This window comes from Apium graveolens, chromosome 10 (genome assembly GCF_009905375.1).
Source record: "Apium graveolens cultivar Ventura chromosome 10, ASM990537v1, whole genome shotgun sequence".
Classification (NCBI taxonomy): domain Eukaryota; kingdom Viridiplantae; phylum Streptophyta; class Magnoliopsida; order Apiales; family Apiaceae; genus Apium; species Apium graveolens.
Window position 1 is genome coordinate 77,164,123 of NC_133656.1, and position 23,737 is coordinate 77,187,859.

The 23,737-nt window shown below is 37.1% G+C and overlaps 1 protein-coding gene and 1 pseudogene across 1 annotated transcript; both read left to right on the forward strand.

Moving 5' to 3' along the window:
* The first annotated feature begins 9,334 nt into the window (after window positions 1-9,334).
* LOC141690679 (uncharacterized) lies at window positions 9,335-10,944 on the forward strand. Its single transcript, XM_074495456.1, has 7 exons — window positions 9,335-9,366; window positions 9,432-9,492; window positions 9,591-9,674; window positions 9,755-9,904; window positions 10,186-10,276; window positions 10,358-10,450; window positions 10,898-10,944. The coding sequence occupies exons 1-7, from the start codon at window positions 9,335-9,337 to the stop codon at window positions 10,942-10,944; spliced, it is 558 nt and encodes a 185-aa protein (XP_074351557.1).
* A 6-nt stretch (window positions 10,945-10,950) lies between these two features.
* LOC141690680 (putative fructokinase-7) lies at window positions 10,951-15,668 on the forward strand (annotated as a pseudogene).
* Window positions 15,669-23,737: the final 8,069 nt, after the last annotated feature.

Genomic DNA, 23,737 nt, shown 5'->3' on the forward strand with positions numbered 1-23,737 from the left:
AAGGATTCTACTTACAAAGATTTCTCTGTTTTTCTTTTGTATCTCAACTCTTTTTTTATTTGCTACGTTCTTGGTTTATATATTACCAAGATTACAAAGTCAAAAAGACCGAATAAATATAAAAACTATCAGTCTTAAGCTTTGCTACTTTTCGTCCTCTTTTACCCAGTCAATGGGCTTCCATAGTAGATTTGTATACATCTCGACGGCTGTGCTCGGTTTTCACTGTTCAACTACTGTTTGAATTCTTTATATGATCATCCGTTGGACTTTATGAGTATCCGTTAGATATATGATCATCCGTCAACTTTCTGAACATCCGTTGATGGCTTCATTGATTATCCGTCGACTGCTATATTAAACATCCGTTGATAGTCATTTGATCATCCGTGGATGGCTTTGTTAATCATCCGTCGGTAGCTATTTTGGCACTTGACTTCATTTCACTTATGCAGAATTACAAGACATCATTTATATACAATTAATCAACCTATTCTGCATATCTATTTAAAGTCAATATGACTTATAGACTACTACAAAATCTATACAAAGATGTAAACAGAACTGTGCTACAGACTCATTATTACATAAGCTACCCACTCGATGGATAATAAGTTAACATCCGTCGGGACTATAATGAGTTATCCGTCGGGACTATAATTCTTATCCGTCGAGTGCTACATTATTTCACTAAGTAAAATCTACTTAGATGTTTTGTTTATGAAATCATCAAGTACACAACATATGCACAACACTTTCTACCACTCCATTCTGCTGAGGGGTTCTAGGAGCTGAATATTGTCTGGTAATCCCTTTGTCTGTATAAAATCCATTGAGAAGTGAATTCTTGAATTCTGTTCCATTATCTGACCTTATTGCTCTAACAGGGACATTAGAATCTAACTCGATCAACTTGATATGATCAATCACAACTTGTGGTGTTTCATCCTTAGAGTGAAGGAATAAAACCCACATATACTTGGAATAGTCATCAACTATCATAAGACAGTAACACTTCTTTAACATCGAAAGAACATTAACTGGTCCAAATAAATCCATGTGCAATTATTAAAGGATACCAGTTATGGAGGATGTGTCAGTGCCTTTGTGACTTGCTTTCTTTGACTTTCCTTTCTGGCATGCCTCACACAGTCCTTTTGGGGAGAATTCTAGTTGAGGCAGACCTCTGACCAATTCTCTCTTAACAAGAGAATTCATTGCTTTGAAATTGAGATGGAAAAGTCTCTTGTGCCATAGCCAGCTCTCATTTGACGATGCCTTTGCATAGAAATAATTGACTTCAGGACTGCTTCCGGAGTTCATGTCAGCTACAAACAGATTTCCTTTCCGCATTCCCATCAAGGAGGGTTTTTCACTTTTCTTGTGCAGGATTTGACACTTTAGCTTGTCAAATAAAACATAGTAGCCCTTGTCACAGAACTGACTGATACTAAGCAGATTGTGTTCAAGTCCTTGCACAATATATACATTTTCAATGATAACATTTCCCGCTAGCAAACGGCCATATCCCTCAGTTAAACCTTTGCTGTTATCTCCAAAGGTAACCACTGGGCCAGCTTTCTCAACCACATTTGATAGCAGGGCTCTATCTCCGGTCATATGTCTTGACGATCCGCTGTCAAGAATCCACACTACCGGTTCAACCTGTTTAATGCTTGGCAATACAAATGGATTAGACCTTCTTCAGAACCCAAACTTGGTTGGGTCCGGCATACTTGTAGAATTGGCCTTTATCAGGCAAAACAACATTCTTAACTTTTATGTTCTCAACTTTCTCAACGACTGGACATTTGACCTTGTAAACAGCCTTGACAAATTTCTGTTTAGGCTTAAGCACAAATGTCTCCTTTCTAGCTTTAGGAGGACTAGCAGTCTTTGACCTATTATGCTTCCTATTATTCACATGCTAACGAGGAGTAGTCTTATCACTAGAAACATGCTTACCATTAAAATAAGCAAACATCAAATTAAAAGCATAAGACATGCAATTAGGAACACCACATACTTTATGAGAGGAATTAGCAATAGGCAAATTATGCATGGTAGGCATGGCATTTTTGTTATCCAACTCAGGTGTGTCTGAGTTAGTTTTAGTTACTTTCACAATGTTGACTGGAACTTTCGATACACTAGACTTGGAAACAATCTTCTGATTAGCAAAATCTTCAGCACGTATTTCTTCTTGAATAATAAAGGAGGTCTCATCAAATGGTTCATCAATTGATTCTTTATAGAGGGGTTTATCAACACCCTTAAGCACATGTGGTACTTCCCTACCTTTAGCACAAACATGAGGATGGGAGTTTATGCCTAATTCTCCAATAGCAACATTATAATCATAACCTACTCCAGATGTTTGATTAATAGCTTGCTTATTGTAGAACTCTTTAGCCTTAGAGCAAGAATTAAAGTAAGCTTTAACCTTAGTCTCAAGACTGGTGATCTTGTCTTTGAGAATAGTTTCGAGTTTTCTATAACAGTCAACTCTGTTCTCTAGAAAAGATAATTGTTCTTTTAATTTGTCTTGATTAATGTGCACAAGTCTTAATTCATTGACCTCTTTCTCAAGGTCTTTGATTTGTTGAGTTAACATTTCATTATCACGACGAGCACAATCTAAGGAGCCTCCTAGATGATAAACTAATTCAGCATCAGTAAATTTTACCTCTTTTCTTGACGATGAAGTATTTCCATCAATAGCCATAAGAGCAAGATTCCCAACTTCTTCATCTTCACTGTCAGTATCATCCCAACTTCTTCCCTTTGCCAGGTAAGCCCTTTCAGATTTATTCTTCTGATTAGAATCATAAGAGTTCTTCCTTACTTGCTTTGGCTTCCTGTATTTTGTGGCAAAGTATCCCAATTCATTACAGTTAAAGCATCGAATGGTGCTCCGATCAACCATCCATGTTTTGTATTTACCACTGCTGGTGTTAGAGGATGAAGATCCACCTTTCTGGAATCTGTTGTAGTTGGACTTGTACTTGAACTTGGGATTCCTCTTGAATCTAACATTGGAGAATCTCTTGACAATCAGTGCCATTGACTCATCTTCCAATTGCTCCAGTTCTTCCAAGGAGTAAAACTCATCTCCTGATTGATTTATAGTAGGAGGATCAAATTCTGCTACTATCACATTTTCCTCAGCCTTGGAAGACTGTACCATTCTCTCTGACTGTTGAGATTGTTGTTGTTGTTGTTGTTGTTCTTCAGCTACTAGAGCAGTAGACGTGCTGACCACTCTACCTTTCCCGTAGACTTCTTTCTGCTGAATCTGCTCCAACCCATAGGTTTTTAGCACACCATAGAGCCTTTCCAAAGAAATCTCATTCAGATCTCTTGCTTCTCTTATGGTAGTGATTCTATGTTCAAGATGAGTTAGCAGTGTTAAAAGGAACTTTTTGTTGACCTCCCTGATTGAATAATATTTTCCATTTATGTTCAGGTTGTTGATCAATGCATTGTACCTCTCAAATACTTCAGTAATTCCTTCTCCTGGATTGGACTTAAAATGTTTATACTCAGAGGTTAGGATCTCTAACTTGTTCTCCCGAACTTCTTCTGTGCCTTCATTAATCACCTCAATAGTTTCCCAGATGTGTTTGGAATTTTTACAGTTCATCACATATCTGTTCATCAAGGGATCAAGGGAATCAACTAAAATTAATTGAAGGCTGACATCCAAGGAGGCTTCTTCTTTTTCAGCAGGAGAAAAATCATCAGGATCTTTTACATAGAGTCTAGCTTTGGTAATTACAACATCATCTTCTATAACCTCTGGTTCAATAACCATCGGAATTTTTGGACCCTTCTTTAACACGTCCAGATATTTGGGATTTGCAACTTGTAAAAACAAGAGCATCTTCTTCTTTCACATAATATAATTTTCTTTATCGAACAGTGGAATTTTAATGGTTCCAACTTTTTGTGTAGTCATTATGAATTTTTGAGTAAATAAAAATTTAAGGAGTGGAAGAATCACAAAAGTCTAGGATCTTGATTTGTTCGTTAATCAGAAGGCTCTGATACCAATTGTTAGGTCCCAATATGTTTGTAGAAGGGGGGTTGAATTTAAACTATACCGTTTAATCGAATATAATGCGGAATAAAAAAGTGAAACAAAATTCAAGTTAAATAAAACTATTATTAAACTTGAAAGGAGTTACAACAACGGTATCGTTTACAAGGGATTAATCTCAAATAAATTATTCCAAATCTAGAATAAATTCGACATGAACTTTTTCTATTTTTGAAATAAAAATATCAAATGCTAAAGGCAATTTGAGATTAAGTTCTAGGGATTTTGATCCGCTAGATAGTTACACAAGAACAAGAGAAGGATTTCTAGTGGTTTGGATTTAACATTAAATACTAGAAATTAATGTCCTGTAATATTGCAGTTGAATATAATAAGTTCTCTGCTTCCTTTTTGTTTCTGTGTTCTTGAGTTGTTGAATATTCAATGTTGTTCAAAATTCAATGATCTACTTCTCTCCACTTAAGTAATAAATCAATCTAATTTAATTGTACTGGCAAGACAATCCTTTCATCTAGCAAGACAATCCTTTGATCTAGCAAGACAATCGGTGAGACTATTGAATGAACTGGCAAGACTATCGGCAAGACAATTCTTTAAGCTGGAGAGACTTTCGGTATGACAATTTAAAAGAACTATAAAGACTCTCGATATGACAATTGAATTGTCATACCAGTTCAAATGTTTATCTTGTTGAATTAATATTGAATATTAATTCAAAATTAATTCTGAAAATACATAATATTAATTCAGAATTAATTAACCAATTAATTCAATTAATCAATAAATTAATCTTTGCAGATATAATTTATTTTCTTAATTAAATTATATGACTTAATTAATTAATAGAGAATTAATACTATTCTTGAACAACAACCACTCTTCTGACAATCTTCTGAAAATCACTGAAAATTATGAATCAATTCCACCACTTCAATGTTGATACTCGATGTACTGTCTGGTTCATGAATGACTAACTTCCGTGACGTTTCTTCATGTCTTGACTTTGATAACATAATTTTCTTCAGATTAAATCCCTGTGATTAATTGATACCCTGACAAGATCTTTGTCACTTGATTAAATCCACAATCTTGATTTATATCACTAAGGCTTGATCAATTTCTTGAGCTTCTTCCAGTGAATTACTTCCTCAAGTCTATAGATGGACAATGTTCCTTAATCCTTTGACATATGTTACTTTGAGAGATCTCTTTGACGATAGAACCACTATTTACTTGTTACATTCTTATTTGAGTTGAGTTAAATCCTCGAATAAACAAATAGGCTATGACATATGCCTTTCAACCGCCTTTTCCTAAGCGGCTGCAGAAGAAAAAGCTAGACAAGCAATTTGAGAATTTTCTGGAGGTGTTCAAGAAACTTCATATCAATATACCCTTCGCCGAGGCTCTTGAACAGATACCTAGTTATGCAAAGTTTATGAAAGGTATTCTCTCTCGGAAGGTGAAGCTAAATGATTTAGAGACTGTCGCTCTCACGGAGGAATGTAGTGTTGTGCTGCAGCAGAAGTTGCCTCCAAAGCTTAAAGATCCAGGAAGCTTCACTATTCCATGTACTATTGGAAAAGTGTCTTTTGACAGATGCTTATGTGACTTGGGAGCTAGCATCAATCTGATGCCCTTATCAATCTTCAAGCAGTGGGACTTACCTGATCCCAAACCAACTTATATGACCTTGCAGTTGGCCGACCGTTCTTTTACATATCCGTAAGGTATTGTGGAGGATGTCTTGGTCAAGGTTGATAAACTCATATTTCCTGCTGATTTTGTAATTCTTGATTTCGAGGAGGATAAGAAGATTCCCATAATCTTGGGAAGACCTTTCTTGGCAACTGGCCGAACCTTGATAGATATGCAGAAGGGTGAGCTTACAATGCAAGTGCTGGATCAGGATATGACTTTTAATGTGTTCAATTCCATGAAATTTCCTACTGATAATGAGGAGTGCTTAAAAGTGGAGTTGGTCGATTCGATGGTCACATCGGAACTTGATCAATTGATAAGGTCTGATGCCTTAGAAAAAGCCTTATTGGGGAATTCAGATAGTGAAGATGATGAATGAGAAGAGCAATTGCAGTATTTGAATGCATCTCCCTGGAAAAGGAAGATTGATATGTCTTTTGAATCTCTTGGAATGGAGGAATTGGATAAAGCTCCTAAACGCCTCAAGCCTTCTATTGAGGAAGCCCCCTATCTTGAGCTTAAGCCTTTACCTGAGCATTTGAGGTATGCGTTTTTAGGTGATGCATCTACTCTACCTGTTATTATTGCATCTGACCTTTCAGGTAGTGATGAGGAAAATCTATTGAGGATTCTGAAAGAGTTCAAATCGGCAATAGGATGGACTATAGTGGATATCAAGGGGATTAGCCCTTCTTAATGTATGCATAAAATTCTGCTAGAGGAAGGTAGCAAGCCTATAGTCGAGCAGCAAAGAAGACTTAATCCAATTATGAAAGAAGTAGTAAAGAAGGGAATTCTGAAGTGGCTTGATACAGGGATCATCTATCCTATCTCTGACAGTTCATGGGTAAGCCCGGTTCAATGTGTACCAAAGAAATGTTGTGGTAGCAAATGAAAAGAATGAGCTTATCCCTATCAGAATAGTCACGGGGTGGAGGGTCTGCATGGACTATCGGAAGCTGAACAAAGCCACTAGGAAGGACCATTTTCCATTGCCCTTCATTGATCAGATGTTTGACAGGTTGGCCGGTCATGAGTATTACTATCTTATGGATGGCTATTCGGGTTACAATCAAATTTGTATCGCTCCAGAAGATCAGGAGAAGACTACCTTCACTTGTCCATTTGGTACTTTCTCCTTCAGATGAGTTTTTTTTGGTCTGTGTGGTGCACCAGCCACATTTCAGAGATGTATGATGGCCATCTTTTCTGACATGATTGGCCAGAATGTGGAGGTATTTATGGACAACTTCTCAGTCTTTGGCGATTCTTTTGATGAATGCTTGCAGAATCTGGGACACGTTCTCAGGAGGTGTGTTGAGACTAAGCTGGTTCTAAATTGGGAGAAATGTCATTTTATGGTGTGTCAGGGCATTATTCTCGGGAACAAGGTTTCTAATAAAGGCCTAGAGGTGGACAAGGCCAAGGTGGGGGTCATTGAGAATCTTCCTCCACCAAATTCTGTTAAGGGAAGTCGCAGTTTTCTTGGTCATGCGGGTTTCTACAGGCGTTTCATCACAGATTTCTCGAAAATTTCAAAGTCTTTGTGCATTCTGTTAGAGAAAGATGTTCCTTTTTAAATTTGATGATGAGTGCCTTGCAGCTTTTGAGACATTAAAGAAGAGTTTAATCACGGCACCTGTCATAATTGTACCTGATTGGAATGGGCCTTTTAAGATGATGTGTGATGCAAGTGACTACGCAGTTGGAGCAGTTCTTGGGCAGAGAAAGAACACCATATTTCATGTGGTCTACTATGCTAGTAAGACTCTAAATGGTGCTCAACTGAATTACACTACTACAGAGAAAGAACTTTTGGCGATTGTCTATGGTTTTGAGAAATTTTGATCTTATCTACTTGGGACTAAGGTGATAGTTTTCACTGATCACGCTGCCATTCGATATCTCATCTCAAAGAAGGACTCGAAGCCTAGATTGATTTGATGGGTTCTTTTACTCCAAGAATTTGAACTAGAGATCAAGGACAGAAAAGGAACTAAAAATCAAGTTGCTGATCATCTTTCGCGTTTAGAGAATCCTAATGCTACTTCATTGGATAAGACATTAATAAATGAGCAATACTAGAAATAGTGCCTACGACATCACCCATTTAATATCGGTTAGAAATGTCACCGATGTTAAAAGCAATTTTAACATCAGTCGCTTCAAAACCGATGTTAAAGGTGTTGTAAGACATCGGTATCTTAACCAACCGATGCCTATAATCGTTTTTAAAAAATAAAAAATAAAAAAGGCCCGCTTCTTTCTTTCCCCCGTTAATACACCAAAAAATTCCCCCCCCCCTTAACCAAAAATTTTATTCCAGTTTTCCCCTTAACCAAAACTGTTTCCCCCCCTCTCTCTCATTCTCTCTTCTCTCTCTCTCATTCTCTCACCTCTTTTCTCTCTTCTCTCAGTCTCTCCTCTCTCTCTCTCTCTCTCTCTCTCTCTCTCATTCTCTCGCTCTTTTCTCTCTTCTCTCAGTCTCTCTTCTCTCTCATCTCTCACTGTCTCTCTTCTCAATCACTCTCTCTAAACCTAATTATACCCCTATTTGTACAAACCTTTAATTAAACTTGATTAATTCCTAAATCGAGCTCGATTGGTGCTATAATCTTGAAAGAAGTTGGGTCTACTCAATTTATGTGAGAAAAGTAAGTTTATTTCGAATTTATTTTCAAATTTTATGTTTTTATTTTAATAGAATTTTGTTTACAGGTCTCTGGAGCTTTGTTAGTGAAAGAAGTTGGGTTTGTTTGATTAGGTATGTATACAAGTAGCTTTGTTATTTTAATAGAGTTGGGTATGTATACAAGTAGTTTTTTTTCCAAAGGATTATATCCACCTTCTTAAAAGTGGTAATTTATACATACTCGTTTGCCAAAGATTGGTATTGTTATCCTGAAGAGCTACGAAAGCATGAAATAAGCCACAAGCTATAGCTCTGTGCATGGATTTAGTTATTATTTGTATAGTAGGCACATTACTAATGATTTTTTAAATTATGTGTAATTCTCTTTTTTGTTTTGCTAAGCTAAGGCGAGGTGAAACAGAACTCAGACCTCTGCAACCGTGCATATAGTAGTACTAATTTGTAAATTATATACAATAAATTTAGCATATTTGTAATTATTTACGAGTTTTGTGCATGCTTTGTGGTATATGATGAATTCTGTGTTTAAATTTTCCGCTTAGGTGTATGATTGGAATCCAACTCCATAATGGTACGTACTGTATAATGTAGTACGAACGTGTGAATATCAGAATTCAAGCATATTAATTATTATTTGTAAACTTGTAATTAGTACATCTAGTGGTGCTGATGTTTCCATTTGTATATATTTTAGTTAGGTATGAAATCAATTATATGTAATATTACAACATATAATAGTGCTGTGAATTTTGTGTAGAATTTGTGGTTAATCAACCATGCCTACAGTTATATATGAATTTTGTGGTAGATATGAATTTGAAATCAAATAATGTGTGTGTAATAGATGTTTCTATGTAGACTGGACTTTTAGATATATAGTTATGAATAGTTGTTTTCCAGCATACTTTGTGATAGTATACATGAAATTGGATCTCAATGTGGATACATTTAGGTAATGAAATTTGATAGTTTAAGTTTATCGTGAAATGTTATGTTTCATTGATGATTTGTGTTTAGGCATATGATTGAGCCACCTGTGAACTGGGGGATTCAGATTGTGCCAGAGAAAAAAGCTCTTGTGTTGAGTGGTTCGAAAGATATGTGAAGACTCTTACTCCTGGATTTCACTTCCTCGTCCCTTTTGTTGATAAAATTGCTTACGTTCATTCCTTGAAGGAAGAGGCTATTCAGATTCCAGATTGGAATGCTATTACCAAGGACAATGTTAGCATCTCTATAGATGGAATTCTCTATGTTAAGGTATGATTGTTCCTTTCAGTATTTATATTAGTTTCTGAACTAGGCTTTTTTCATTAATGACGAGGACTTAATACTTGTAGATTGTGGATCCAAAATTGGTGTCTTATGGAGCAGACAACACGCTATATGCTGTTATCCAGCTTGCGCAGACAACTATGCGTAGTGAGCTTGGTAAGCTAACACTTGACAAAAGTTTTGAGGAACGAGACACCCTCAATGATAAGATAGTGGTAAGTTTTCACTTTAATCTATGAGTATATGTTATTCTGTCACTATATCATCATATGCTCATTACTATTACTTGTGACTTAAGTATTTAGTTGTATTAATTATTGAACATTGTTTGCATAAAAATTTCATTCAACAGTTTCCACAAATGCTAAACATACTTAAAGAAATCTGAAAGAATACTACTATGCATATTATAGCATGACAAAAGTTATTGTGATTCCACTATTCACTTTAATATGCCAACTACCAATCATTAGTGTTAAACTGTATTATTATAAAGTTTTATACAAAACTTACTACTTTCGTATGGTCGATGGAAATAAATGAGGTTGCAAAGGACTGGGGACTACAATGCCTTCATTATGAGATTAGTGAGTATTAGTTGCTTCTTGTGTATTGTTACACTCTTATGCTACTTGTCAGAAACTCACAGTTTATTCTTTTTTTTCCAGGGGATATTAATCCTCGACGTGGAGTGAAGGCAGCTATGGAGATGCAGGCTGAAGCAGAGCGCAAGAAGAAAGCGCTAGTTCTCGAGTCTGAAGGTAATGATGTTTCATCATCCTCCATAATTTGTTATAGATCATCCGTTCAAGCTTTGAGTATTTGGTGCTGATGAGAGTTGAATCTTGGTCTTGGGTGAAGGTCGTAAAATCATGATACATGAGTGTTTATGAGAATGGTGACTTTCAACAATCCAAAGTAGTTTATTTATACATCTAGATCTACCATTTAATTCTAAAATTCTCATAGTAATGAGGTAAAATAAAAACAAGAACTCTTGCTATTATTCTTCACAAGCTCAAATTTTTGATACTTTTTTATATGCTTTAGGCTACTGTATTTTACTAGTTCTGTCTTTTGTTTCCAAGTCACCCATGATCCATGTGATTTTATATTAATAATGCTTTTTATCATTACAATAAATACAAAATCATAAAATTAACAATTTTCTCTATTTTTAGTAATGTGAAGTCATTGCCTATATGCAGGTCACTATAATGATGTAACTGTAAATTCCAACGAAGGACATCATTAAAAATCAATGGTAATATGCTTTGGCGAGATGTTGATAGACTTTGCGCCAACAGTTGGCGGTGATTCGCTTGTAGAAGCACCCGCCTTTAAGAAGGCCCCTGGTGGTACTCCTGTTAATGTTGTTTTTGGTATATCAAGGTTGGGAGGTTCTTCTGCTTTTATAGGAAAGGTGTAGTCTAAAAGAATATAATTACTTCACTTCAATAAGTGTGGTTTCCTTTTATTTATTTACTTGAATCTGAATTAGCATTTCGAAGATCAGGGGAGGAACATGATTGAAATATATTTCTAACATAGTATGTATTTTTTGAACTGCATTTTCCTGCCCAGTCCTTTCAATGTCTATGTATAGGTTTCATAGCATTTTCTTCGATGTATAAATTTCTCGTCCTTCGACTTAAGTGCAACAATCATATTAAAATCTTTGATTATCGTATCTTAGGTTGGGGATGATGAATTTGGATACATGTTGGATGATATCTTGAAAGAGAACAAGGTTGATAATTCTGGCATCCGATTTGACCCAACTATTAGGACAGCGCTGGCATTTGTTAGACTCAGGTCGGATGGCAAGCGAGAATTTATGTTTTTCCGCAATCTCAGAGTAGATATGCTTTTCCGCAAATTATAACTTGATATAAATCTGATCCAGAGGTTTGCTTTGTTCATCTTTTCTTGTATTGGATTTAATGCTGATGGCGCATATATTAATATACAGTTAAATGATATTTAAAGCAGGCAACAATCTTTCACTATGGTTCAATAAGTTTGATTGAAGAACCATGTAGGTGTACTCATCTTTGTATAATGGAAGTTGCAAAAATATCAGGTTACATTCTGTCTTATGGCCATCAGCGGATGCTGCTCGGGACGGTATAATGAGCATTTGGGACCAAGCAGATGTCATCAAGGTCTAGTTTCTAAAAAGTGAACTTTTACACTTGCAGTTATAATAAGCTGTCTACAGAAGTTATGACATGATGCAATATTATGTTACTATATAGTAATAGGCCATTGTTGTGTTGGCACTAAACAAGACTCTTATGAATTGATAGGTAAGCGAGGATGAAGTTTCTTTCTTAACTGGAGGCGATGATCCTTATGATGATAACGTTGTTTTAAGAAATTTATACCACCCTAACCTAAAGCTTCTATTACTAACAGAAGGATCTGAGGGTTGCAGATACTATACCAAGGTATTTTTACCGGTTACGAAGTAGTTACATATTTATAAATTAGCTTACTAGCATGCATGATTATATATAACCTATTTGTAAACATTTTGTTCAAGAATTCAAGGGTAGAGTTTCTGGTTTGTAAGTAAAGGTTGTGGACACAACTGGTGCAGGTGATGCTTTTATTGGTGCGATACTGAACAGCTTAGCTTCTAACTTGAATTTGTACATGGTAAACATGCTGACTAATACACAAGTAGCTTTTGTGATTAATACACAAGTGTTGTTTGGTTGTAGATATATGGATGTTGGTTATTTGTTGGACGTCAGAATGGTTAGATGTTGGTTGTCGGAGAATGTCGTTGGATTTCGGTTGTAGATACGGAAGTTAATTTAATATATTTCTGATTGTTTGTTGGATGTTGATTTAGTAATTTTTTTTTTGCTTTTGTCTGGTTTATGCACAAATGCACGGGCTTATTTTTTAAAAAAAAGAACTCAAATATCAGTGCTTATTATAAAACTGATGTGAAGCAACTAAAAACACATCACTTGCTTAAACTAAAAATGATGTCTAAACTAACAAAACAAATCGAATTATAGGAATGAAAATGATGTCTAAAATGTTAAAACACATCGCTTTGTGCAAGTATATAAAAGTAAATCAAAAGAAAACTGATGTCTTCCAGAATAATGTACATCAGTTTAACTTACGCAACTGATGTTAAAGCAGAAGTTTCACATCACTTTCTCAAGTAAAACTGATGTTATAAATTATGTTTAACGTCGGTTGAGGAAAAAAACCGATGTAAAATATAGAGTAAGACATCAGTTTTTTTTAAGAATCTGATGTCTATAAGTTAAAATTTATTCCTTGTTATATGTTTATAGTGCTTTTTAACCTCCTAGTTACCATTTTTCACAATCTAGTTTTAACATGTTATTAAAAAAGGGGCTAATTATACATCAGTTTGATAAGAAAACCAATATCTATGTACATTTTTTACATCGGCTAAAAACTGATGTTAAAAACCCCTACCTTTCTCTACACATGCGAAGAAATTGGTTTGAAAAAAAAACATCGGTTTATAACCGATGTCTAAGGGCATTTTTCTAGTAGTGGAATCTTTTCCCGAAGAACAGCTGTTTGGAGTGCAAGAAGAAGAGTCGTGGTTTGCAGACATTGTGAACTACCTTGTGAGTAATATCATGCCTCCCGACTTATCTTATGCTCAAAGGAAGAAGTTTCTTCATGAAGTGAAGTGGTATATGTGGGATGAGCCATTTCTTTTTTGCAAGGAGCTGACTAAATCATCAGGAGATGTATTCCTTACAGCGAAACGGGGGGAATCTTACGAGATTTCCATTCAACGGCTTATGGAGGACATTATGGTGGAGAAAAGACAGCAGCTCGTGTTCTTCAAGCAGGTTTCTTTTGGCCAACATAGTTTAAAGATGCTCATCAGTTCATTTTGAAATGTGATCGATGTCAACGTGTGGGTAATATGTCTAAGAGGGATGAGATGCCTCTTAATATACTTCTCGAGGTTGAGATCTTCGATGTTTGGGGAATCAACTTTATGGGGCCATTTGTCTTATCTTGTAACAATTAGTATATCTTGTTGGAGGTTAATTATGTGTCGAAATGGGTTGAAGTTAAGGCATTGCCAACAAATGATGAAAAAGTGGTACTTAATTTTCTTTACAAGCAGCTTTTCACAAGGTTTGGAACTCCAAGAGTCATAATCAGTGATGAGGGGTCGCATTTTTGCAATCGTAAGTCACTTCCATGATGAAAAGGTATAATGTGAATCATCGCATTGCTACGGATTATCATTCTCAGACAAATGGTCAAGCTGAGGTATCTAACAGAGGAATCAAGCGCATTTTGGAGAAAGTGGTATGTCCATCAAGGAAGGATTGGTCTTTGAAGCTTGATGAAGCTGTTTGGGCGTATAGAACAGCATATAAGACTCCATTGGGAATGTCGCCGTTTCGGTTGGTGTATGGTAAGGGGTGTCATTTTCCTGTGGAGCTCGAGCATAAAGCATATTGGGCTTTGAAGAAATTGAATCTGGACTTGGATGTAGCTGGAAAGAAGAGGATGCTTCAGTTGAATGAACTTGACGAGTTTCGACTTCAAGCTTATGAGAACAACAAGATGTATAAGGAGAAAGTCAAGAGGTGGCACGATCGGGGTTTAGTGCTCAAGAAATTTGTGCCAGGGCAATAAGTTCTTTTATTCAACTCTCGTCTCCGTCTTTTTCCTGGAAAGTTGAAGTGAAGATGGTCATTGCCCTTCATAATCAAAACTATGTTTCCACATGGAGTGGTGGAAATTTTTGAGAATGATTCGGGCCAAGCATTCAAGGTAAATGGTTAATGGTTGAAGCATCATTATGGTGACACGTCAACCCATGAGGTGGTTAGTGTCGTTTTATTGTCCACTTGATCTCAAGATTCTACGTCGAGCTAGCAACGTAAAAGAAGCGCTTCTTTGGAGGCAACCCAAGTTTGTTGTACATTAGTAAGTAGAGGAAGCAAGAAGAAAAGAAAAAATCAAAAAAATTAAAAAAAATGGAAAAAATTCAGGTCTGACTACAAAAGCCTGGCGCGCCCGCACTGTCCCAGCGCGCGGCCGCGCCATTTACACAGAAACACGGCGCGCCCGCGCTGTTACAGTGCGCGGCCGCGCCGGTTTGGCAGAAGTAGCGCGCGGCCGCGCCGTCCCAGCACGCGGCCACGCCGTGTCCCGTCTCTGGAAAAAAATAAAAGGCAATTTAAGGGGAAAAAATGGGAATTTTGTCCCAAAATCAATTCCCAACCTGATTTTACTTTCCCATATCCCATAATTCCCTTCCAAATCGAACCCATTACTCCCATTATTCCCATAATCAAATCCCACTTTTATTCCATATCTAATTCTCTTTTCACCACCTATATATACATACACCCCATACACAAACGTCTTCACCAATTCACAAACTCTCAAACACAAATTCTCTCTCAAACACAACTCTTATTCTCTCTAATCAATTTCCATGGCACCCAAGAGACAAAGAACACAAGTTGGAAGCAACACCACCGATTCTTCAACTGCGAGTGGTGTGAGGCCCAGTTTTCTACTCCTGAAGCTAAGGAGGAGTACACGAGGCTTCTTTCGAAGCCAATCGTCAAGGAGCGAGGTTTTCTGCCATCAAGGAATGATGGTAAGCTTTTGGAGATGATTCTTGAGATGGGCTGGGTTCCTTTTTGTGAGGCACCAGCTGTTGTGCCTATAAGTGTGGTTCGTGAGTTTTATGCGAACGCCAAGGCCGAAAAGAATGGATTTACTGTGGTACGAGGGAGGACGGTGGAGTATAGTGTAGAGGCTATCAGGACTGTGATTGAGCAGCCCGCGAGGAAGCCCGGGCAGGATACCTGGAACGATAAGTCTCCAGAGGACTTTGATCTGGATCTCATTGTAGCTACTCTATACCGGACCGACACTCACTGGCAGATCAAGAGGGGCACAGTCGCCGAGTATTCTAGTTCCCGGCATCCGGCATGAACAGGTTTGCCCGTGGAACACTTTTATATGTGCTAATATCATGCCATCGTTGCATGTTCATGAGGTTACTGTGGAGCGTGCACGGCTGTTATGGCGCATTCTACAGGGTGATTATATATATTTGGGGATGGTTATCTTTCAGGGGAGTCTGAAGTTCTTGAGGGGGAGCACTACGGGGTCTATTCCGTATCCATCCGTGGTGACAAAGCTGTGCGTGGCAGTTGGTGTGCATTGGCCCGCACATGAGCAGTTGCAGATTCTAAGTGCTCCGATCGATAGAACTACTTTGGCTATGATGCAAGAATGGGATGGAGGCAAGCACAATCTGAAAGGGATTGGGTATTCTTCTGACCACCTGCCTAGTGGGAGGCCAGCTGCGGGTCAGGCGAGCAAGACTACATGGAGATCTCAGTTTGGAGATGAAGGAAGACCATCACAGCAGCAGAAGGAGGCAGCAGGGGCAGACATGGGAGCTGGTTTGAGTTCGACGTTGTATAGGTGTCTTGCGAGGAGGATGGATGCGATGCACGATATCCATAGTCGTTTTGCACATGATCTCACCCAGGCACTTGGGACTGCATTTAGAGCCACCAGAGTTGACATTCAGTGGCCAGTATTTGGTGAGGACTCTGTGTATCCACCTCCTGACATGCCTGACACTCCACCCCTTGAGAGTGAGGATTCTGATTCGGAGTAGGTATGCCTGATTCCTTACTATTACCTTCACTGAGGACAGTGAATATTTTAAGTTTGGGGGTAGTAGTTGAAGGAATATGTTTGTGTGAGTCTCATATAGTTGCATGTTTATGATAGTTTAGTTCATATAGCTGCATGTTTTGCAGCTATCAGTGGGTGCTATTGTATAAGTCTTTTGTGGACCTCACTCATTGCACGATCAAATAAGCATACTTGTGTAGTTTTGTTATGAATAAAAGCATGAATCCGTATAAAACTCTAATATAAGAATTGAAATGTTATAAGTTATTTTGAGTCTAGCTTTTTATTTTTTATTTATAACCTTTCGATTGCCTTGATGAGTAGTGAGTCATGATTATTGATCTAATTGTGACAGTATATCTGTAAGCATCTTCACACATGCACGTCTCTAGTTTGTAAGTTGATTTGTATGATTTGATTGATCTTCATGCGAGTAACTGCATTTGTTGATATGTTGCTTGTTGATTGGTTGAGTTATTCTATTGGAATCATTGCATTCATATAGTTGCATTCATGCATTTTTGTTTCTTGTTCTTTGAGTCTGTTTATGCTTGAGGACAAGCATCGATTCAAGTTTGGGGGTATGTTGAGTGGCATTTATGACACTTTATTATGCTCTAATAAGCTTTGAATTGATGCATTTGTACTCAAGTTGTTAAGTGTTTTAATGTATTTTCTAGTCTTTTTGCATTTCAGGCATTATTCAGGTAATCAGGTGAATTAGCATTATTTTGGTGCTAATTTGGTGTCCAGGTGGTGTTGGAATAAAAGCTCGTGGAAAGCCAGCTCGAAGCAGCAAGATTTAAGAAGAAATCTGAGTTTTTCCCAGAAGGATGGCGCGCCCGCACTGTGATAGCGCGCGCCCGCGCCGGGGTTCCAGAAATACAGCGCGCCCACGCTGTGATAGCGCGCGCCCGCGCCGATGCCGAATTCAAGAATCCTGTTTCTAATACAATTCTAAAAGGGAAGGCTTCCAGATTGTTGAGGGCTGCTATATATATGCATATTAGGTCATTTTAATAAAAAGGATGGACCAGAATGCAAGGAGAAGATGGCAAGAGACCTTTAGCACAATTCAACAAAGGCGCCAGTTTTTGGCGACTTTCACTTTCAACCCGATTCAGTAAAAGTGACCGAGATAAAACGATCTAGTTTATTCTTGAGAATCTTTGTTTTGAGTTGTAATTTGGATGCTTGTTTCTTGTTTTGCTGAACCTATACTCTTGTTTATACTTGGTTTAATTATTCGTATAAAGACTACGTTTTATATATCATGTTTTCATCAGAACCCACGTTGATGATGAGTCCGATTGTGGGCTAATCGTTATCGTCAGGTTCTAGCGGATTTATTTATGGATTTCTTTAGTTAAATTGTTTTGATACCTTAGTATGTGGTGATTTTATGATATCCTAGTATTGGTTGTGCGTATTCGTCTTATGAGCATCGTGAACTTATAAGATAGTGTGTTAATTCTTAATGAAGCGAAAGTGAATTTAAGGATTTAGAACTTGCCACGCTAGCATAGGTTCATGTATTTGTTATGCATGATTCGTAGGTACATTTAACCATCTTACTTGCCCTATGTAATCAAGATAGATAACTTGTGCTTAAATCGTTATGTTGTCGAATTCTATATACATATAGGGTCTCAATATAATTGGTGCCTATTTACTATCTATCTCTTTTGTGGATGTCTGGTAGAATGGTACTCGTGCAACGAAAGTTAGCGTTTATCAATTTCATGTTATCTGATTAGTGTCATCACCATTTCATGCTAAGGTTAAGAATAATAAGGCTATTGAATGAAGTATTTAATGAAGTTAGAATCTCATGTTTGTCATATATATTAATTCAGTTAATCTTATTCTCGTAGTTATAATTATTAATTAATTCTTAGTTATAAACAATCTCAATTTGTTATCGTCTTAGCATTGGATAATAACCATACATTGTTGCTTAGGTGCATAAATTAAATAGTTAACCAATACAGTCTCTGTGGGAAAGAACTAGAAAAGATTCTATACTACTTGCCAACTCGTATACTTGCATGTATTATTAGTGCGTGTTTAGCGACTAACATGGGGTTGCTGGTTTTGGATTCTGTGGTTCTTCTTCTTTTTCTGATATTATAGATTGATTTTCAGATCTTAAATTATTTGTAGGTTAACAAAAAGCTCTGATACCAATTATTAGGCCCATAATCAACTATATAGGGGGGGTGAATACAGTTAATGCAATCAATTCGACAAAGCTTCAATAGAATCAACAGTTTTTATATTAACAGAAAAAAATTGATTACAAATGTATTGTCTCAAAAGGATGAACAAATATCCTTGAGAGCTTCTAGGTTATGCGAATGATATACCAATTTTTGCAATGCTTATAACATTAACCTAATCTTTCCTTTATATAGAGCACATCTATTCAATGTATAAGAAATCCTATTCTATTAACAACAAGAAAACCTAATACAATGCTTCTGAGATGAAGTCCTTCACCGCCTTGAATTCCTGCTTTCCTTCTTCTCTTAGAATATCTACTGAAGTGACAAGTTCTGATGACATCATCGGCTGATCATCAAGTATTGATATAAGTACTGATGACGTCACTCTTCAACAAATGCTGATATAAGTTCTGATATGAACTTCTGATAGTTTCTGCTGATATCATCAATTATATCTAACATCATTTTAACGGAGGAAGACAATCCTTACAATGATGCCTTAGTTATGAAGGTTTGCATTGGAGTAATGAACGTCTATCTTATGAGCTGGAAGCTCAGTTAACATCCTTTACTATGATTTTTAGAAGAAGATGGATTTTCTCGATAAAGATATAGAAATCGAGAACATATACATCTATGGCTTTGGCGGAAAAGTGATGAAAGTTAAAGGGATGGTAGGACTCCCTATCACCACTGGAGAAGACCCTCTCCCAACAACACAAATCGTCAAGTTCATGATGGTGGATCATGAGTCATCTCATAATGCTCTTCTCTGACGATCATTTCTAAAAAATATGTGGGTCGTCACTTCCATTCATCACTTATCCATGAAGTTTCCAACAACTAACCACACAGGATGTGTCCGAGGATGTCAAGAGAAATTAAGGAGTGCTATAACCAATTTGTGAGAGAATTATGTAAGAAGAACCCTAACTAGAATGAACGGATCAACATGTTGTATTCGTTTAACGATTCAGATGTAGAAAATTTGAAAGTTGAATACATGAAGATTGAAGATGAAGTGGAGGCATATTCAACTTTGGTCGTAAATGACATAATTTTGGAAGACCCCCCAAAAGAAGATGTGCACGTAGATAAGATGGAGAAAGATCTCGATCCCAGTTTGTGTATACCATTTGTTTACACAAAGCTGAAGTTATGAATGAAAAATGATGAGTCCTCATGTAAGGCGCGACTTCGGCCCCTTACTCACTTACATTGAGTCAAGTAGGGCTTCGCCTGAATAGTAGACTATTAGAAATAAAATTCCTCCTAGCCTAGGGGGTAGTGCATACACTAGGGTGCATTACGCTAAGTGCGTTTCCTATTGATGAAATTTTGAAGTTTTTTATTGTAATAAAATCCTGAAGTTTTTTATTTCATTACATGAAGATCAAGTGTCATCTTTATACTTAAGAAATGAATTATAGATAAAAAGTCGTATGAAAGTCGAAGATAATTTCCAAACACGCAAAGATTAAGAACATCGTTCACGCAAACAAGAAGACGCAAAGCTTCCGAGGAAGCTCCACGCCCTAGGGCGCGCTCAGAGGGGTGTCAACCCTAGGAAAAAAAATTGAGAAATTCATATTTGTGTTTGATTATTCATTATCTTGTTTTTAGGTTTTCAAAGAACTGAAACGATTCAAAGAAGGTATCTTCCAAGCAAGGAAGGAGAAGTGAATACTCCCGAAGAAGTCCTACATTTTATGGAGAGCGCCCAGAGGGGTTTCATCCCAAGAAGAAGATTTTTGGGTTACAACTTTGTTCACAAGTTCATTTATGAATATGTTTTCATCATCAAAATATTAGAGAAGTTAAGTGAAGAGTGTCCAAACATGCAAGAAGGCACGAAGACTCGTGAAGAGCCTTACACCCTTTAAGACGACCCAAAGGGGGTGCTCCTCCAATATGGAGATTCTTCCGTCATATAATTTTGTTCACAAGTCTACTTTTTATTTCATTATTGATCTTTAAAAAGATTAATAAGGATAAGAGAATAAATTTCAAATACGAAAGAAGATACGAAGCTTTCCAAGGAAGCTCCACCACCCCTACGCGCACCTTAGGAGGTCCTCTTCCAACATTGAAGTTTTTTAATTCAAGTTGTTTGATCTACGAGTTCACTCATCTTCTCATTTTAATTTCGAATTTCAAGATTATCAAGAATAACTTTTCAGCACGCAAGGAGGAGCAAGACATTTCAGATGATCCGTATACTTTCCAGGGCACGCCCGAAGAGGGTTTCCTGCCAAGGGAAGAATTTTTGAAGTTACTTCATTTTAGTTACAAGTTCCTTGGTTTTTTTGCAAGACAAAATTAATTTAAGGCAAAAGTAAAGTGACAACATGTGGCAGGATACACACTATGGTGTCTAAATACAAAGTGCGATAAGTAAACGAGTTTGTACAAATTGCATAAATTTTATAGAGGCCCCCGCCTTAAATAAAAGTCATAATGATAGTCATAATGTAGCTAAATATTTGGAAAGTAACACAAGACATAAAAGTCCTAAAAGGCGCACCTCCATAAAGACGGAGGGCCTAGCAAGTGCACCGCTACTCTCGGGGGGTGGACATAAGATAGTCTGTGTAGAGGACAACCATAATGGGAAGAACATCACTCACGGGGATAACATCTTCTATAAAAGTAATATCATCCTGAGGAGCACCACCTCTTATACAACTCTAGTATGCTGAGGAGAAGGAACTATGAGCACATGAACAACCTCTATGGGGGAAGGACTAGGGCGCATCTCACGCCGAAAAGAAGGCTTAGTAACGTTCCTCTTGGGAACCACCTTCTCAGAAGCCAAATCAAACCTGAAGCATTTTGGAATCTGGGATGCCATACCTGAGTGTTATTCCCAGTGGACTAACAATGAGATTTACAGAAGGGGGGTTGAATGTAAATCTCAAAACTTTTTCAAGTTTTGAGCAGTTTCTAAGGCTAAGTGTTTAAGTGAACAAATGTGTGTGAATTGCTTGAAGCTGATACAGACAGATATATATTCAAACACAAATATAAGGAACACAAAGAACTTAAAACTTTTCTGGTGGATTTGTTATTCCACCAGAGATGTGTTATTTCAGAAAATCTGTGATTTAAAGAATTAAATCACATCTGCTTCCTAGTACAAACTAGATGATTTTCTCTCTTGATATTTCTAAACAGCTCAGGAAAATTCTTATCAAATTACTAGCTGCTACTTGGTTTATATAACACCAAGTTTACAAGTGAAGATAAAACTGTAAAATACAATTGAAAGGATTCTTCACATGTTTCTTCTTCATTTCTCTGTCCAATGCAATCTAGGATAATCTGTGAATCTTTGAATACTTCCTTGTTTGCATCAGAATGGGAATGCTGCATTTTCTTGATTCCTCCTAGAGGCTTCCACATTCCAGTTTGTCTCTGTCAACCCATGTGCCTCTGTCAGCTTGTGAATTGTCACTATCAACTGCTAATGAACCAATCATTCGTTCAAGCTTTCATCCGTTGATGCCTTATCCATTGAGGCTTTATCCATTGAAGCTTTATCCGTTGATGCATTATCAGTTGAAGTCTTTATCCGTTGAAGCACTTATCCGTTGATGGATATTATCCGTTGAAGCATTAGAGACATCCGTTGAAGCTTTGTTTCTTATCCGTTGAAGGTCTTCAATATCCGTTGATACTTCTTCACTTATACAAAATTACAAGGCATGAAATATTTACAATTAGCCCTCCTATTTGTATATCCATTAGTAGTCACCATGACTGATAATTTCCTACAACATCTAAGAATTACAACATGAAACCAGAGAATGAAATGTGCTACAATACTAAACTTATTGCTAAGTAAAGCTACTCCTTCAACGGATAGCCAAGATGGTCTTATCCGTTGAGGCTACAATCACTAGATTTCTACTTAAGTGTTTTGTTTAACTTATCATCAAACTGATACACATATTCCTAACAATCTCCCCTTATTTATGTCTACTAGAACTGTAGGCATAAATTTGGGTTTGGCTTGATGATAACAAAACACTTGACAAATATATTAACTGTAATAAAGCAGAAATTTAAAAGTGCTACAAAAATGTGTATGCTGAGATGGAATTGAAGAGTTACATTATTTCCAAGGGTGCTCCTTTAGCCTGAGCAGATTACTTCCTTTTCCTTTGATCCCTTGTTTTCTTTCCTAGCCTCCTGTCATTCTCCTCTATTTGAAGTTGAAGTTGTCTGTAGAATTCAGCTTCATCTTCTTTATTGATGTCCAACTTAGATTGCATATCCTTGAGAGTTTCATTACTGGCAATCTTGAGCTGATCTTCAATTCTGAAAAATCTTCTGACTCCTTTGTTGTCTCTGAACTCCATCAACCAATGAGGTGATTTTTGAATTGTTATTCCTCTTTCTTGAATGAGTAAAGTTCTAGGCAAAGCATTGGGCTCCCTCCAAGTTTTCCTTATGTTGGCAATCTTGTTGAGAATCTCAGTCTTGGCAGTCCTGGTAAAGCCAGAATCCCTTTGTATGGCTGAGTAGACTCTAATCAAGGTAGAGTAGCCTTCATTCAGAATTCTGTAAAGAGGCCAGGTTCTTTCCCCATCTCCTTTGTATTTGAACACTAGTCTTTCTGGTAGTTGTCTGTAGGCAGCTATTCCCCTTACTTCCTCCAGCTCATCCAGATAGAGTTCAATGTCTGAAAATTATTTTATGTCACAGATGTGAACATAATCATCTTTAGAGGCTTGAGGTTTAGGCTTAGGCTTCTGTGTGAATTTGATTGAGGCTCTAGAGGGTGTTGATTTGATTCTTCTTTTCTGCTTCTTTGATGGTGGATAAGAGGTTAGGAAGGTGGGCAATTTGATGGTACCCCAATCAATTGGTTCCTCCTTGGGAATGATTGTTTCACCATGAATGTTCATGAAGGGGTCAGGCACAATGGGTTCAGGAATAGAGGGTAGTGGTTTGGATATTGATTGGGTTTCTTCAGTCTTATCTACCATTTTTCTCTTTGCATTGACCTTCTTTCTGTTCCCTTTCTGCCACTCTTCTCTTCCCTTACTTCTTTCCTCCATCTCAGTACCAACCATGTCCCCCATAGCTTCATCTTCACTTTTGTCTTCAATTTCTTTCTGTTCT

Bases quoted from the DNA above. Each gene is read 5' to 3' on its own strand.
- LOC141690679 (XM_074495456.1), top strand. From the start codon at position 9,335: ATGAAATTGGATCTCAATGTGGATACATTTAG. The intron at 9,675-9,754 runs GTATGATTGTTC...TAATACTTGTAG, and splicing joins ATGGAATTCTCTATGTTAAG to ATTGTGGATCCAAAATTGGT. The intron at 9,905-10,185 runs GTAAGTTTTCAC...ATTATTATAAAG, and splicing joins CCCTCAATGATAAGATAGTG to TTTTATACAAAACTTACTAC.